Below are 19,005 nucleotides of genomic sequence, written 5' to 3'. Positions count from 1 at the left end.
TCATTGGTGACTTGATGGGGATGGCATTGAATCTGTAAATTACCTTGGGAAGGATGGCCATTTTCATGATATTGATTCTTCCTACCCATGAGCATGGAATGTTCTTCCATTTGTTTGTATCCTCTTTTATTTCCTTGAGCAGTGGTTTGTAGTTCTCCTTGAAGAGGTCCTTCACATCCCTTGTAAGTTGGATTCCTAGGTATTTTATTCTCTTTGAAGCAATTGTGAATGGGAGTTCACTCATGATTTGGCTCTCTGTTTGTCTGTTATTGATGTATAAGAATGCTTGTGATTTTTGTACATTGATTTTGTATCCTGAGACTTTGCTGAAGTTGCTTATCAGCTTAAGGAGATTTTGGGCTGAGACAATGGGGTTTTCTAGATATACTATCATGTCATCTGCAAACAGGGACAATTTGACTTCCTCTTTTCCTAATTGAATACCCTTGATTTCCTTCTCTTGCCTAATTGCCCTGGCCAGAACTTCCAACACTATGTTGAATAGAAGTGGTGAGAGAGGGCATCCCTGTCTTGTGCCAGTTTTCAAAGTGAATGCCTCCAGTTTTTGCCCATTCAGTATGATATTGGCTGTGGGTTTGTCATAGATAGCTCTTATTATTTTGAGATACATCCCATCAATACCTAATTTATTGAGAGTTTTTAGCATGAAGGGTTGTTGAATTTTGTCAAAGGCCTTTTCTGCATCTATTGAGATAATCATGTGGTTTTTGTCTTTGGTTCTGTTTATATGCTGGATTACATTTATTGATTTGCATATATTGAACCAGCCTTGCATCCCAGGGATGAAGCCCACTTGATCATGGTGGATAAGCTTTTTGATGTGCTGCTGGATTCTGTTTGCCAATATTTTATTGAGGATTTCTGCATCAATGTTCATCAAGGATATTGGTCTAAAATTCTCTTTTTTGGTTGTGTCTCTGCCAGGCTTTGGTATCAGGATGATGCTGGCCTCATAAAATGAGTTAGGGAGGATTCCCTCTTTTTCTATTGATTGGAATAGTTTCAGAAGGAATGGTACCAGCTCCTCCTTGTACCTCTGGTAGAATTCGGCTGTGAACCCATCTGGTCCTGGACTTTTTTTGGTTGGTAAGCTATTGATTATTGCCACAATTTCAGCTCCTGTTATTGGTCTATTCAGAGATTCAACTTCTTCCTGGTTTAGTCTTGGGAGGGTGTATTTGTTGAGGAATTTATCCATTTCTTCTAGATTTTCTAGTTTATTTGCGTAGAGGTGTTTGTAATATTCTCTGATGGTAGTTTGTATTTCTGTGGGATCGGTGGTGATATCCCCTTTATCATTTTTTATTGCGTCTATTTGATTCGTCTCTCTTTTCTTCTTTATTAGTCTTGCTAGCGGTCTATCAATTTTGTTGATCCTTTCAAAAAACCAGCTCCTGGATTCATTTATTTTCTGAAGGGTTTTTTGTGTCTCTATTTCCTTCAGTTCTGCTCTGATTTTAGTTATTTCTTGCCTTCTGCTAGCTTTTGAATGTGTTTGCTCTTGCTTTTCTAGTTCTTTTAATTGTGATGTTAGGGTATCAATTTTGGATCTTTCCTGCTTTCTCTTGTGGGCATTTAGTGCTATAAATTTCCCTCTACACACTGCTTTGAATGCATCCCAGAGATTCTGGTATGTTGTGTCTTGGTTCTCGTTGGTTTCAAAGAACATCTTTATTTCTGCCTTCATTTTGTTATGTACCCAGTAGTCATTCAGGAGCAGGTTGTTCAGTTTCCATGTAGTTGAGCGGTTTTGAGTGAGATTCTTAATCCTGAGTTCTATCTTGATTGCACTGTGATCTGAGAGATAGTTTGTTATAATTTCTGTTCTTTTACATTTATTGAGGAGAGTTTTACTTCCAAGTATATGGTCAATTTTGGAATAGGTGTGGTGTGGTGCTGAAAAAAATGTATATTCTGTTGATTTGGGGTGGAGAGTTCTGTAGATGTCTATTAGGTCCACTTGGTGCAGAGCTGAGTTCAATTCCTGGGTATCCTTGTTGACTTTCTGTCTCGTTGATCTGTCTAATGTTGACAGTGGGGTGTTAAAGTCTCCCATTATTAATGTGTGGGAGTCTAAGTCTCTTTGTAGGTCACTCAGGACTTGCTTTATGAATCTGGGTGCTCCTGTATTGGATGCATATATATTTAGGATAGTTAGCTCTTCTTGTTGAATTAATCCCTTTACCATTATGTAATGGCCTTGTCTCTTTTGATCTTTGTTGGTTTAAAGTCTGTTTTATCAGAGACTAGGATTGCAACCCCTGCCTTTTTTTGTTTTCCATTTGCTTGGTAGATCTTCCTCCATCCTTTTATTTTGAGCCTATGTGTGTCTCTGCACGTGAGATGGGTTTCCTGAATACAGCACACTGATGGGTCTTGAGTCTTTATCCAATTTGCCAGTCTGTGTCTTTTAATTGAAGCATTTAGTCCATTTACATTTAAAGTTAATATTGTTATGTGTGAATCTGATCCTGTCATTATGATGTTAGCTGGTTATTTTGCTCGTTAGTTGATGCAGTCTCTTCCTAGTCTCGATGGTCTTTACATTTCGGTATGATTTTGCAGTGGCTGGTACCGGTTGTGCCTTTCCATGTTTAGCGCTTCCTTCAGGAGCTCTTTTAGGGCAGGCCTGATGGTGACAAAATCTCTCAGCATTTGCTTGTCTGTAAAGTATTTTATTTCTCCTTCACTTATGAAGCTTAGTTTGGCAGGATATGAAATTCTGGGTTGAAAATTCTTTTCTTTAAGAATGTTGAATATTGGCCCCCACTCTCTTCTGGCTTGTAGGGTTTCTGCCGAGAGATCCGCTGTTAGTCTGATGGGCTTCCCTTTGATGGTAACCCGACCTTTCTCTCTGGCTGCCCTTAACATTTTTTCCTTCATTTCAACTTTGATGAATCTGACAATTATGCATCTTGGAGTTGCTCTTCTCGAGGAGTATCTTTGTGGTGTTCTCTGAATTTCCTGAATCTGAATGTTGGCCTGCCTTGCTAGATTGGGGAAGTTCTCCTGGATAATAGCCTGCAGAGTTTTCCAACTTGGTTCCATTCTCCCCGTCACTTTCAGGTACGCCAATCAGACGCAGATTTGGTCTTTTCCCATAGTCCCATATTTCTTGGAGGCTTTGTTCGTTTCATTTTATTCTTTTTTCTCTAAACTTCCCTTCTCGCTTCATTTCATTCATTTCATCTTCCAGGGCTGATACCCTTTCTTCCATTTGATCGCATCGGCTCCTGAGGCTTCTGCATTCTTCACGTAGTTCTCGAGCCTTGGCTTTCAGCTCCATCAGCTCCTTTAAGCACTTCTCTGTATTGGTTATTCTAGTTATACATTCTTCTAAATTTTTTTCAAAGTTTTCAACTTCTTTGCCTTTGGTTTGAATATCCTCCCGTAGCTCGGAGTAATTTGATCGTCTGAAGCCTTCTTCTCTCAGCTCGTCAAAGTCATTCTCCGTCCAGCTTTGTTCCGTTGCTGGTGAGGAACTGCGTTCCTTTGGAGGAGGAGAGGTACTCTGGTTTTTAGAGTTTCCAGTTTTTCTGCTCTGTTTTTTCCCCATCTTTGTGGTTTTATCTACTTTTGGTCTTTGATGATGGTGATGTACAGATGGGTTTTTGGTGTGCATGTCCTTTCTGTTAGTTTTCCTTCTAACAGACAGGACCCTCAGCTGCAGGTCTGTTGGAGTACCTGGCCGGCCGTGTGAGGTGTCAGTCTGCCCCTGCTGGGGAGTGCCTCCCAGTTAGGCTGCTCGGGGGTCAGGGGTCAGGGACGCACTTGAGGAGGCAGTCAGCCCATTCTCAGATCTCCAGTTGCGTGCTGGGAGAACCACTGCTCTCCTCAAAGCTGTCAGACAGGGACATTTAAGTCTGCAGAGGTTACTGCTGTCTTTTTGTTTGTCTGTGCCCTGCCCCCAGAGGTGGAGCCTACAGAGGCAGGCAGGCCTCCTTGAGCTGTGGTGGGCTCCACCCAGTTCAAGCTTCCAGGCTGCTTTGTTTACCTAAGCGAGCCTGGGCAATGGCGGGCGCCCCTCCCCCAGCCTCGCTGCCGACTTGCTCTTTGATCTCAGACTGCTGTGCTAGCAATCAGCGAGACTCCGTGGGCGTAGGACCCTCTGAGCCAGGTGCGGGCTATACTCTCCTGGGGCACCGTTTCCTAAGCCCGTCGGAAAAGCACAGTATTCGGGTGGGAGTGGCCCGATTTTCCAGGTGCCGTCTGTCACCCCTGGAAAGGGAACTGCGTGACCCCTTGCGCTTCCCGAGGGAGGCAATGCCTCGCCCCTGCTTCGGCTGGCGCACGGTGCACTCACCCACTGACCTGCGCCCACTGTCTGGCACTCCCTATTGAGATGAACACGGTACCTCAGATGGAAATGCAGAAATCACCCGTCTTCTGCCTCGCTCGCGCTGGGAGGTGTAGACCCGAGCTGTTCCTATTCGGCCATCTTGGCTCTTCCCCCCCCCCCGCCCCGAGGTTTTTTAATATATATATTTTGCTTGTTTGTTTTTTGTTTTTTGTTTTTCCTTTTTGAGGCAGAATCTTGTTCTCTTGTCCAGGCTGGAGTGAAGTGGCATGATTTTGGCTCACTGCAGCCTCCGCTTCCCAGGTTCAAGGGATTCTTGTGCTTCAGCTACCCGAGTAGCTGGGATTATAGGTGTGTGCCATCATGCCTGGCTGATTTTCGAACTCCTGACCTCAAGTGATCTGCCCGCTTTTGCCTCCCAAAGTGCTGGGATTACAGGCATGAGCCACCGTGGCTGGCCTAGTTCTTTTTATATTTTGGATATTAACTCTTTATTGGATATATGGACTAAATATTTTTCCCCATTCCTTAGGCTGATGTTTTATTGATTTTTTTCTTTGCTATGCAGAAAGTATAAACTTCCCTCTTAGGAATGCTTTTGCTGCAACTCATAGATTTTGCTATGTTGCATTTCTATTGTTTGTCTCAAGATATTTTTTAATTTCCCTTTTGATTTCTTCTTTAACTCATGACTTATTCTGGAGCATGTTATTTAATTGCCATGTATTTATGAAATTTTCAGGATTCCTTTTATTGATTTCTAGTTTTATATCATAGTGATCTGAAACAACAATAGATACAATTTGAATCTTCTTAAATTTGTTAAGATGACTTGTTTTGTGGTTTAACATATGGCCTATCCTGGATAATGATCCATGTGGACTAGAAAAAAATGTATTGCTTTTGATGGGATGTTCTGCCTATGTATATTAGGTCCATTTGGTCAAAGTACAATTAAGTCTAGTATTTATTTTCTCTCTAGTTTATCTATTGTTGACAGTGGGGTATTGAAGTCCCCTACTATTATTATATTGCTATCTATTTCTCCCTTCATGTCCATTAACATTTGCTGTATAGTTTTAGTCCTCCAATGTTAAGTGCATATATATTTACAATTGTTACATCCCATTGATGAACTGACCCCTTTATCATTAAATAATGATCTCTTTATTATTTGTATATTTGCTATAGTTTTTTGTTTTGTGGTTACTATGTGTTTATACAAAACATCTTATACTGTTATACTTAACACCTGTTAAGTTGTTATCAACTGTTTTAAGTTAATAACAATTTCTGGCACATACAAAAACTAGACTTTTACTGTCCATCCCACAAGTTATGTTTTTGATGTCACAATATTCATCTTTTTATATTATGTATTCCTTAAAAACTTATTGTAGCTTTTGTTATTTTTGACTGTTTTGACTTTTAACCTTCATAATAGAGATGTATATGGTTTACATACCACACTTACAGTTTCAAAGTATTCTGATTTGACTAAGTATTTATCTCTACTGGTGAGTCTTATACTTTACATGTAACCATGGTGGTAATTATTATAATTTTCTTTCTGCTCGAAGAAGCATTTCATGTAACACAGGTCTAGTGTCAGTGAATTCCTTCAACTTTTATTTGTCTGGGGAAGACTTTATTTCTCCTTCATTTCTGAAGGATAGTTTTCCTTAGTATAGTATTCTTAACCGGCAGATTTTTTTTTCCCCTTTCATCATTTTGAATATGTCATCCCATTCTCCAGGCTTGCAAGTTTTCTGCAGAAAAGTCCAATGATACTCTGATGGACATCCCCTTATATGTGACTAGACAGTTTTCTCTTTTTGTTTTTAAAATTATTTCATTGTCTTTTCACTTTTGACAGTTTGATTATAATGTACCTTGGAGAGAACCTTCTAAGGTTTATCTGAGGATCTTTGAGCTTCGTTGACTTGTATGTAGATCTCTCTCTCTTCCTAAGTCCCAAGATTTAGGAAGTATTTACCAATTATTTTATTTATATAAACCTTTTCTGTTTCTTTCCCCTTTGGAATTCCTACAATGTGAATATTTGTTTGCTTAGTGGTGTCCCATAGCCTCTCTTCATTCTTTTTTCTTTTTCTTCTCTTCTGAGTCATTTCAGAAGCCTTCAAGATTCTTTCTCCTGCTTGATCTAGTCTGCTGTTGAACCCTCTGTGGTATTTTTTATTTCATTGAATTCTTCAGCTCTAAGATTTTTATTGAGATTTTTAAAATGATATCTCTTTTATTGAATTTCTCATTCAGATCATGATTTATTTGTCTAATTTCATTGAATGGTCTGTTTTTATTCTCTTATGTTTCACTGAGTTTCCTTAGTTCATTATTTTGAATTCCTTTTTAGACAATTTGTAGATTTCTGTTTCTTTGGGGTCAGTTACTGGAGAGTTATTGTGTTCCTTTTAGTGGTTTCATATTTCCTTGCTTTTTCATATTTCTTGTGACCCTGCCATGATGTTTATACATCTGATAGTGCAGTTATATCTTTCCAACTTTACAGAGTGGGAAGGGGAAGACTTTCACCTGAAGATGGGCCTGAGGGTACTGCTTGGGTGTAGGACACAGTGGCTCTGCTTCTGTGTGGATTCAGTGGTGTGGTTGTCATGCAGCTTCTTAGTTGTGATCAATGTCAGTGAAGACTGTGAGTGCCTCAGTGGTCTGGGCTGTAGGAATCTGTGTCAGTGATGGTGGCTGCTGAGGTTATTAGGGCAAAGGTTGTAGGGGTCTTCCTGTTCTTGTCTTCCCCAAAGTAGGGAATCTTCATTGAGGGGATCTCTTTTGGTATCAGGTCTGACATTGCTCACAGGCAGCCACAGCAGCACTGGGTTATAGGGCACAGGGGCTCAGAGAAGCTGTGGAGCCAAGTTCCTGGGCTTAGGGTCTTGTGAAACTACTGTGGCACCTGAGACTTCAGGCACAGGTTCACTTTCCAAGGCATGAGTGGCTTCAGTTCTCCCACTACACGAGATTTGTTTCTGTGGGGAGTACCCCAGCAGCTTGGGCCCAGGGGGCTGAGATGTAGCCATGCTTCTGACCTTGGGGAGCAGGGTGAGGCACTAGCATGATTCTGGGGAAGAAGGGGTCTCTGGAGACTCAGTCCCTGGTGAGCAGTGAACAGTTGCCATTTGAGATCCAGAACCGACTGGGTAATATGGTAGCTCAGGCTGTGGGTGATGAGGAGCATGCAGTGGTCACTTGGGACCCTGACTTGGTATAATAGCCCAGGCTCTGTGAGGCTGGGTCCAGTGGCAACAAGGACCCGGGAATGGCAAGATACAGCTGTATCTTGGGCCCTGTGGGGTAGGGAACAATGCAGCAATAACCATTTCTTGGAGAGGTAGGGTGCTTCAGCAGATTGAAATATAGGGGGACTAGTCCAGTTCTAGGTAGATAGGGCACTGTGTCTCTTTGGCCTAGAACACAGGGTTTCACAGCTCAGCCGAGGTTCTGAATCCCTGGAAGGCAAGTTGCCATATCTGGTCAGCCCCAGAAGTCATAGCTACTTGGGTCAGTAGAGCCTTTGGATCCCTGGGTGGGGGTGGGGTGGGGGGTACTGCATCAGCTGTGGTGCTGGGGGTGCAATTACTTTGGTGTGCCAGAGGCTCAGAGCTCCTGGAAGTGTGAGGTGCTGTCTCACCAGTGGTATTGGCAGGGTTGTATGTGGTCTGGGGGAAATATCAACTGTTTCTGTGTGCCAGAGGCCTGAGGTCTCCAATGAGTGGGATACCACTTCAGTTTTAAGGGGAGGGTGCACTAGCAACTAGAATTCAACACCTCTGCAGTAGCTTGGCCCTTTGTGGTAGGGTATAGCAGCAGTTCAGCTGGGGGATGTCATGCTGCTGGGTGGATGTTGAGTTTTTCAAGTGATTTTATGTTTTTTTTTAATATGGAAATAATTCTATAAAATTTCTCCTTTAATCTGTTAATGTGGTAATTAGTTGATTGATTTTTCTAATGTTAAATCAGGCTTGCGTTTCTGGGATAAGCCCAACTTCAATTTGATGTATTTTTGTAATTTACTGATATAAATTATTGTTGGATATGGTTAACTAATTTTCAAGGTTTTTAACGTGGGGAGTAAACCATATATTTTTAAAAATAGTGAACATTTTTTATGAATTATAACAAACAAAAATACACAAATCTAAGTGTACATCTTGATGAATTGTCATCTCACCCATGTAACTATCTACCTGGCCAAAAAAGAGAACATCATCAGCTCCCCAAAAGCCCCCTTTATGTCTCTCCAAATCACTACTACTACTACTACTACAATGGTAATCACATTTTTTTACACTGTAGTCTAGTATATGCCTAGGAGTGGAATTGCTGGGGCTCAGGGCATGTAAATATTCAACTTAAGTAGATACCACCAAATTGTTTAGTAATGTAATAGTTTCTATATTCAGATGCTCCACACCCTTGCTTGAAATTGAAATTGACAAATTTTTTTCACAACTTTATTGTGGTATAACTGACCACTTATTAAAGTGTACAATTTGATGAGTTTTCACATATGTAACCATTATGAAACTATCTGCACAATCAAGATAATATATCCATCACCACCCGCCCAAATTTTTCATGCTGCTTGGTAATCCATTTCTCTTTTCTCTAGCCTCAGCCCAACACAGCCACTGATTTACTTTCTCTCTTGTCTGTCATCTTTTACTCTGCACTATTTTTTTTAGATTCCTCCATGTTGTGTGTATCTGCGGCTTGCTCTTTTAAAAAAAAAATTGCTGAGTAGTATTTGTGTATATGTCATGCAAATTACAGTCCTTTTACCTCTTTGAGACATTTGTATTATCTCCAGTTTTTTTGGCTATTACAGATAACGCTGATACGGATGTTTGCATATGAGTCTTTTTGTGGCCATTCACTTTTGCTTCTCTTGAGTAAATAACTAGAAGAGGAATGGCTGGGTTGTAGAGTAGATGTATATCAAAATTTTTAGGAAACTTAAAACTATTTTTTCAAAGTGTTTGTTCATTTTACATAGCCATCAGCAGCAAATGAGAGTTTCAGTTCCTTCACAACCCTTGACACCATTTGGTGGATCAGTTTTTTAAATATACAAGTTCTTTCTTGTTGGTGTGTGGTCATATTTCATTATTTTAATTTTCATTTCTCTAATGACTGGTGCTGTTGAACTTGTTTTCAGTGTGCTTATTAGCTGTTCATATATCTTCTGTGGTGAAATGTCAAAGCTTGTGCTCATTTTTCATTTGGGTCGTTTTGTTATTATTGAGTTGTAAGAATTCTTTATATGTTCTGTATATACATTCTTTGTGAAGTGTATGACTTATAATCTATGGCTTATCTTTTCAGATTTTAAATAGTGTCTTTGAAGAATGTGGGTTTTTAATTTTGATGATGTCCAGTATATCAAATTTTCATTTTATATACAGTGGTTTTCATATCTAAGAAATTGTTGCCTAAAACAAAAAGAAACCACAAAAAGTTTCTTCTGTGTTTACTTCAAGAAATGTTTCAGCCTGAGCACTTAACATTTAGTTCTGTAATTCTTTTTAACTTTTGTAAATTTATTTGTTTGCATATAGATATCCAGTTATAGCACTGTTTATTGAAAAGGTTATCCTTTCCCCACTGAATTGCCTTACCATCTGTTAAAGATCAATTGATCATTGATGCAATGGTATATTCTAGACTCCATTCTGTTATATTGATATCTATATGTCTGTTCTTGTGACAGTACTACAGTTTTAATTACTGTAGTTTTATAGCATATTTTGAAATTAGTATAAATTCTCCAACTTCTTTGTTCTTTTTCAAAGTTGCCTTTCCATATAAATTTTAGGTTCAGCTTATCAGTTTCTGCAGGATTCTGATAGGAAGTGCATTGAATCTATAGGTCAGTTTAGGGAGATTGACATCTTTACAATATTGTGTATTACAATCCATGAATACGATGTTTCTGTTTAGATCTCCTTTAATTTCTGACAACAAGATTTTGTAGGTTTTTGCATATAGGTCTTGCAATTCTTTTTTTTTTAATTTTTTTTATTTTTATTTATTTATTTATTTTATTATTATTATACTTTAAGTTTTAGGGTACATGTGCACAATGTGCAGGTTAGTTACATATGTATACATGTGCCATGCTGGTGTGCTGCACCCATTAACCCGTCATTTAGCATTAGGTATATCTCCTAATGCTATCCCTTCCCCCTCCCCCCACCACACAGCAGTCCCCAGAGTGTCATGTTCCCCTTCCTGTGTCCATGTGTTCTCATTGTTCAATTCCCACCTATGAGTGAGAACATGCGGTATTTGGTTTTTTGTCCTTGCGATAGTTTACTGAGAATGATGATTTCCAATTTCATCCATATGTATACTGATAATCTCTATTGTTTCCCAAACATTTAATTAGCAATATACCTGAGACTTAGTAGGCACTCTAAGAAGAATATTAAAAAAAAATAGCCCTTTAGACTATATAAGCCTATGTGTCCTAATTATAGTTTTGAGTCTCATGAGGTTTGTTACTTTAAGCAGTTGAGTTCATAATTTTTACTGTCTTCTTACAGAGACAGGGAAGAACGATTGGCAGCACTCACAGCTGCTCAACAAGAAGCTATGGAAGAGTTACAGAAAAAAATTCAGCTCAAGGTAAGGATATTATGTATTTTTAATTTGAAATTTTAGAGCTTACAGTGGAGCATGAGATCAAAATTTTGTAGAACAAAAATTGAATTAATTTGTATTCTTAATCTTTACACAACAAAGCTTATATGATTTTGCTACGATCATTTCTAACTCAGTATCTGGAAACTAAGTTTACTTTGATATGGTAGAGCCATTGAGGAAAAAAAATTTAAGGAAGTTTAACATTTCCTGTTTTTACTAAGCAATTTACTAATGACTTGAAGGCATTACAGGTAGCCTTCTTATATTCATAGGTTTTAATCACTCAAAAGTAAATTAAAAGATGTTTCTTATAATTTGTTTCACTTGATTTCAGTGCTTATGAATTGCATAACTATAGCTTGGGAGATTATGATAAACTGATACTTTCTAGAAAATTTTTAGCATTACTACAACTGTAGGCAGTCTCTAACATATGAATATTTCATATTATATCACAGTTATTTACATACTGGCTCCTCACAGTGATAGTAAAACCCTTAAGGTAGAAGACTGTATTTTACTATTTGTATAGTCCTAGAAATTTATCATTCATTTAAATTTATTGTAGCAGGTATTTATTGAGCCTTGTGGTAGGCAGGGGAATGCAGAGATAAGGCATGGTTCTGATTTTTAAGAAACTCTTCATTTACTTTAAATTCAGATGCTAAGTACATAACCGCCACATAGAGAGAGGCATACATGAAATGCTGTGGAAGCACAGAAGAGGACACTTAGTCTAACATGAGGAGTGTCAGAGGTCAGGGAAGTGATTTTAAAGAATACTTCCTGAGCTGGATCTTGAAAGGAGGATGAGTAAAATGGATAGGTAGGTGGGATGCCATTCTAGCCATATCAAATAAATGAGTATAAGGACAAAGGTCTGAAATAGTGTTTTTTTTTTTCGCCAGGATTGTCACTGGAGGTATAAAAATGGAGTAGGTTATAGGTTTGGTCATGATGGGCCTTGCCTGCTGTATGGATAAGCATGTGCTTTACTTGTAGGTTAACATTTCCCATGGTGGGTTCCAGAAAGTGGTTCTCAAAAATATGTTATTGGCAAATAATTTGTAAGTTGATGCCTACTAAAAGCTAGGTGCATTGAGTCATAGATCACAGTGACGTACTGGAGGTTCTGTAAAGTTCTACATTACAAACCTGTTTAGCTTTAGCTTACTGTTTTCCAAATTTATTTGACCATGGAAACTGTTCTGTAAAACACTTGTTACTATCTCCTGGAGCACACTTTAATAAACATTACTGTTCATGTGGGTGATACTAAAGGGCTTTGTGTAAAGCTTTGTCTTCAGTGTGTAGGTTGTCATAGAAACGACATTCTCTTATTATTTTTGAAGTTTTAATGGAAATATTATTTTTCTGAGTTCTCACCATAATTTGAATAATTTTTGAAATTCTTGCACTTTGACTTCATCTATAGCATGATGAAAGCATTCGAAGGCACATGGAACAGATTGAACAAAGAAAAGAAAAAGCTGCTGAGCTAAGTAGTGGGCGACATGCAAATACTGATTATGCCCCCAAACTGACCCCTTATGAAAGAAAGAAGCAGTGTTCTCTCTGCAATGTCCTGGTAGGTTGTTTTATCAATATTGTAATGATATAGTTTACTACTAAAGTTTATGAAACCATGGAAATATATTCTTCCAGTCTTTGAAAACTTGTGCTAAAGCAGGCGAGATGTGGCAGCTCACGCCTGTAATTTCAGCACTTTAGGAGACTGAGGTGGGCGGATCACTTCAGGCTAAGAATTCGAAACCAGCCTTTCCAACATGGTGAAACCCTGTCTCTACTAAAAATACAAAAAATTAGCTGGGCATGGTGGCGCATGTCTGTAATCCCAGGTACTCGGGAGGCTGGGGCATGAGAATCCTTTGAACCCAGGAGGCAGAGGTTGCAGTGAGCCAAGATCATGCCACTGCACTCCATCCTGGATGACAAAGCAAGACTCTGTTTCAAAAAATAAAACTCATGCTAAGGCATCTGCTGTGTGACCTGGATTTCTTTCATGATTCTGAGTGAAAAGTGGTACAAATAACATCAGCATTTTGGAATAGCAGTAAAAGTGCTAAAGAATATAGTTACTATTAAAATGGATGATTACCTGCTTAATGTGATAGCCCAAGTCAGTATTTTTGGGGTATTAGATCTGAAAAAAGAAAGCAACATTTTCACTGCTGAGACTTGAACCTTCAAACTTAGAGGAAATAATTTCCTCTTAGGCTGACTATAACATGTCTTTTTTTTTTTTTTTTTTTTTTCAGATAGAGTATCACTTTGTCACCCAGGCTGGAGTGCAGTGGCGCGATCTCAGCTCACTGCAACCTCCGCCTCCCAGGTTCCAGCGATTTTCCTGCCTCAGCCTCCCGAGTCTTTTTTTTAACCATTTGTCTTCTAGAGGATTCTCAGAATTATGTTCTGAGGAAACTATTTTTAAGACTAATATGTAAATACTAGGTGGATCTCAACTCACATATCATATACTGGACTGAATGTGTAGTGTTTAAAATTCATATAATGTTATATTGATTACATTGCTTTGATTTTATGCTTTCAGATCTCTTCAGAGGTCTATCTTTTTAGCCACGTTAAAGGGAGAAAACACCAGCAAGCCGTGAGAGAGAATACCAGCATCCAGGGGCGTGAACTTTCAGATGAAGAAGTGGTAAACTTTATTTTTGTTCATTTACAATTGTTTATTGAGTACCCAATATGTGCTGTTTTATTATAAAGAATTCCATGTTTGTATTTATTTCTATGATTATTTAAAATTATATTTAGCACTGAATAGCTACTACAATATAGTGTACAAATGAGTCATTATTTTAGTATATATATTAATTTAACAAGAAAGATAGAAAAAAGAATTTAATGCTATTCTTTACATAATTTCAGTATAAGGAAAGGTTATGGTAATTGATATTTTAATAATGCAGGAAAATAATCACTTGATGACATGCCACATTCTTGGAAAACAGTTTACCACATAAATTTCACTTAAGAGGATAATTTTGGATCAGTATACCATTTAGAAGCTTTTGGAAATTCATTATTTCTTCACAAATAATTATTGTCAACATGGAATTTAGATTTGTATAAATATGTATGTGAATATTTTTCACTTAACTCTTTTTGAAACTTGGATGACATAGCTAGATAATCTATGAATTTGTTGTCCTGTTTATTATAGTAAATTTTTAAAACTACTCAAGAATAAGCAATTCGTATTTGTTAAGCTAAGCAACTCAAGCTGTCCAAGAAAAGTTATTGTGGGTTCTTTGAGGGCAGGTACCTTAATGTAGGTGCATGTGTATATTGAACTTTTTTTTTTTTAGGTATGGCATTCATTAGTCAAGAGCACAAATCTCAAGTATATAGCTGATGAATTTTTACATATGTATAAAGTGATATAAAACCACCCAGATCATAATATAGACCATTTGTTGTACCCTTTGGGCTCCTCTTATGCCCCCTCCTACTTATGTCCCCAAAGTTAACTACTATGAATTTTTGCATCATTATTTAGTGTTGCCTGTTATTAAATTTCATATAAATGGTATCATACAGTATGTATTCTTTTGTGCCTGACTTCATACATTCATGCTTAAGCCTGTGAAATTGATCCCTATTGTTTATGTGAAGCTGTAGTTATTTTTCTTAGCTTTATGTCAGTGCCCTCCTACGTAGCATCAGGAACATGTCTGTAGTTGAATAGTATTTGGTTTACTGACTTGTTAAAAGAAGGGGAAACAGGAAGAGCCAAGATGGCTGACTAGATGCAGCCAGGAAGAGCATCTCCCACTGAGAGACCAGACCATCAAGAAGGCTGGCACACTCTGAGCAGATCTTCCTAAGGAAGGCATTGAGAGTAGAGGGAGGGAAGGCACACCCTGGGCTGAAGCTGCGGGAGAAAGCAGGGAACGCTGCCTGGCTTTGTAGAGTACCAGGACTCTCTCCTGAGGAAGAGGTGGCCAACTAAGCGAGGAGTGGCCCACTCTCACCACGGACCTCTGGAATCCTAGCTGCAGGAGACCCCATGACCCCCACGGACATTTGAGCTGTCAGGGAGAATTGCTTGGAGAGGTGGCAGAGACTGGAGTCCAGCTTGTGAAGAGCCCAGAGGGTTTGACACAGGAACAGCTGCTGTGGAGGGCAGCCAGAGATCCTCAACCCCCAAGTCTCACTGTGTTCCTCTAGGTGGCTTTGGCCATTATTGTCTATCAGACCTGCACACAGCAGGGCTGTCTTGACAGTGGGACAGGGCCGGTGTAATCCGAGCACCCTGGTCTGATGGCATCTCCCAGGGTCCTTGCCTGGCCATGCCTTCTTGCAGTGCAGACTTGGATGCCCAAATGAGGTGCTTCCAGGTGGGTGCCACCATAGCTCCTGACCATCGGAGAGCTTCTGCAGATGGGCCCCTGCTGGCGCGCAACTACCCACAGCCTCTCCTCACCACTTTCTGGCAGCTGCATGAACTTTGCCACCATGCTGCTACTGGCGCCGGTGCAGGTATGCACTCTTGCCACTGCCCTGCCATCACCAGTGTGCGAATACATGTTCACACTCTGCCAGCTGCAACTGCATGCATGCAGAACCTGTGACTACTAGCCTGTGCACTTGGACCTGATACCACCGTGCTGATGAAGTGATTTTGCCAGCGCCCGCCATTGAAGTGTTGTTGCCAGTGGACCAGGAACACCTTAGCCACTCCAGCGCAGCAAGTGCTTAACCTTGAGGTGCCTAAGAGCAAGCCATGGGCCTGGTCTCAGTCCCCCAGGGCATGCAGTCCAGCACTGCTGAAATCATCCAGAAACAAAGCCAGTTCGCTGAATGCGCAGTGTATGCTGCAGTCAGACCCTCAAGGGCATCAAAGAATATGAAAACAAAAAGCCTTATCCAAAGGACAGCAATTTCAAAGATGAAAGGAACATCCTTTCATGTTAAAAACCCTCAATAAACTAGGAATTGAAGGAACATAGCTCAAAATAAGAAGAGCCATCTATGACAAACCCACAGCCAACATCATACTGGAGGGGCAAAAGCTAGAAGCATTCCCCTTGAGAACTGGAGCGAGACAAGGATTCCCACTCTCACCATTCCTATTCAACATAGTACTGGAAGGCCTAGCCAGAGCAATCAGGCAAGAGAAAGAATCAGAGACATCCAAATAGCACGAAAAAAGTGAAACCATCTCCCTTTGCAGATTATATAATTCTGTACCTGGAAAACCTCAAAGGGTCTTCTCCAGAGCTCCTAGATCTGATAAACTTCAGTGAAGTTTCAGGACACAAAATAATGTACAGAAATCTGTAGTGTTTCTACACAGCAACAACATCAAAACTGAGAGCCAAATCAAGAACTCAGTCTCATTCAAAATAGCTACAAAAGGAATAAAAAGTCTGGGAATCCAGCTAAACAGGGAGGTGAAAGATCTCTACAGATGAGAATTACAAAACACTACTCAAAGATATCAGAGATAACACAAACAAATGCAAAAATGTTCCACGCTCATGGATAGGAAGAGTCAGTATTGTTAACATGGGCATGTGGCCCAAAGCAATTTGCAGATTCAATGCTATTCCTATCAAACTACCAATGACATTCTTCACAGAATTAGAAAAAACTTCTAAAATTCATATGGAACCAAAAAAGATAGCCCAGTCTGAGCTCACTTCTTTTGCGGTTTTTTAACTTGGAAGAATTTTGCTCAAGTTTTAACCACTTTGATGGCTCTAAACTCCAAATTCTGTCTCCTCAGCTCACTAAGACTGCTACTGTCTGCTTGCACTGTTCTCCCATGCCAAAAATTGGCATAAACCCTGAAGGAAGTATCCAGAATGAATGTACAGCTAATTTTATGTGCTTGCATATTTTTAGGCATCATTGTCTTTCAAGTCCTGTCTATGTTGGCTTTTGTTCCCTTCAAATAATCACGTTGTGTGTTTTGTACAACTTTTGGCATTAGATTAGTCCAGTATAAAAGCCAGTTCACGGTAGCTAGAATTAAAAGTCTCCAGTGTTTGAGCCCTGCATATTCATGTTTGATATAATGCTTGACATATAGTTAAGGTTATTTATAAATGTCTATTGAGTTGAAACGAAATGAAAAGTTTATACATAGTGGCTTGAAGGTATCATTGGAGTAGAACTCTCAATTTCACCTTCGTAAATTCTAAGTACTTTTAATACAAATGAAATGGAACATGGAACTAATAATCTACTTTACCTCAAATAATTGCCTTTTACTCAAATCGTATGAGTATTTTAAGAGAGAATAGTATGGAGTTTTTTATTACTTAAATCTTTCATGATTACCCCCATTTTCTACTTGAGTTTTCTGTTTAGAACTATAGTCATGTTTTGTGTACTCTACTTTTGAAAAAAATCCTTAATTGCCTCAATTACTTGTAATAATTCCCATTGTAAAGGATATTCTTTCCTTTATAAAAATTATTTGTGGCCAGGCGCAGTGGCTCACACCTGTAATCCCAGCATTTTGGGAGGCTGAGGCGGGTGGATCACCTGAGGTCGGGAGTTTGAGACCAGCCTGGCCGACATGGTGAAACCCTGTCTCCACTAAATATACAAAAATTAGCTGGGCGTGGTGACACGCGCCTGTAATCCCAGCTACTTCAGATGCTGAGGCAGGAGAATTGCTTGAACACAGAAGCCGGAGGTTGCAGTGAGCTGAGATTGTGCCATTGCACTACAGCCTGGGCAACAAGAGTGAGACTTGATCTCAAAAAAAAAAAAAAAATTATTTGTAATTAATTTCCATTAATAAAACAGCTAAAAATATTATTTAATTTACGAAAAAAACCTTAACAATTTTTCTGGAATATGGTATTATGTAAACTGAAATATAAATTTCACATGTTTTTATTTCAATGAGAAAAGGTTAGAAGGAAATAATAGGATTCACGCACTTTGGAAGAAAAATGTGCAATATTATCTGATTTTTGTAGCCATAGCAGTCTTATGTTTAGCCATTATGGTTTGAGATTTGATTGGTGTGTTCATTTTATGTACTGTTTCAGTTTGAAGGAATTAAATTTTCTTAAAGTTCTTACTTAATTCATGTTGTTATTATTGGTTATAGCCTCTTCTTCCTGAAAACAAGTGTATAATATAGCATATGAATTATGTGATATAAAAAGGCTATTTGCTATTACTCTTATGGAAGTTTCATTTTTTTTAATCAATAGAGGGTATCTATAGTAAACATACTTGTTCTACTTAAAGTTATTACTTGTCATCTATGATGTCTTTATGTTATATACACCTTGTCTGTGACCTTTCTTCTTTGACATATAAGATTTTATTTATATTACCTCTGACCTAATAAAATTGTACCTTTGACCTTATGAACTTAACATCTCAGATAACTTACTCTTGATCTTTGACACATTTTGTTTTAAGCCTGTTAAACATAATAGGTAGCTGCTGAGTAAGAAAGCTTTATTGTTTTGTGTTTTTATTGTAATTTGACTGGGCAATTTTTCTAGTGTTTCTTGAGACTTAACAAAAGGGACTGTGTTTGAAGTTTATGTTTGATTTGTTTCCTCATTCATCTTAGAATTCAAACGATTAAAAAAGTGATTTTTAAGTCAAAAATGGGTACTAGTTTTAAATACATTCTAAAATTTAACTTTTTACATGCATTGCTAAATAAATCAATGAAGTATTATTTTTAGTACTTGATATCTTTGTGGTCCTGTTTTCACACTGTCTAAAGAAGCTGATAGTATCTTTTCTAGAAGTTGCTTGAAGTACATTTAATTGTATATGTAGAATGAATTTGAAAAGGTTTTTTTTCGTTTTAAATCAATATATTTCTATGTTTGTGAGATTCATTAGCTTTAAAAACATGTACATTGTACAAGCTCCGTTTGTTACCCTGCATACTTATAGAAAAAAATAATAGTTAATTTTCATTTGACTCCTGAAAGGTATGAATAGGACCTTCATGAAGGATCTTAAATTAACTGTAA

General features: G+C 38.6%; 1 protein-coding gene across 9 annotated transcripts in view; it reads left to right on the top strand.

Annotated features, from left to right (window-relative positions):
• The window catches only part of SCAPER (S-phase cyclin A associated protein in the ER), a 552,312-nt gene that overhangs the window by 175,824 nt on the left and 357,483 nt on the right, over positions 1-19,005 (top strand). For all 9 annotated transcript variants that reach the window (XM_063652363.1, XM_054452429.2, XM_054452422.2 and 6 more), the window contains 3 exons: positions 10,900-10,981; positions 12,435-12,587; positions 13,572-13,679. In XM_063652363.1, the coding sequence (XP_063508433.1) occupies positions 10,900-10,981; positions 12,435-12,587; positions 13,572-13,679 (343 nt within the window). The remainder of the gene's footprint in view (positions 1-10,899; positions 10,982-12,434; positions 12,588-13,571; positions 13,680-19,005) is intronic.

The sequence above is a fragment of the Pongo pygmaeus genome, chromosome 16, assembly GCF_028885625.2.
Source record: "Pongo pygmaeus isolate AG05252 chromosome 16, NHGRI_mPonPyg2-v2.0_pri, whole genome shotgun sequence".
Lineage (NCBI taxonomy): Eukaryota > Metazoa > Chordata > Mammalia > Primates > Hominidae > Pongo > Pongo pygmaeus.
Note: the sequence above shows the minus strand (reverse complement) of the source record. Positions and strands in the feature narration are given on the sequence as shown.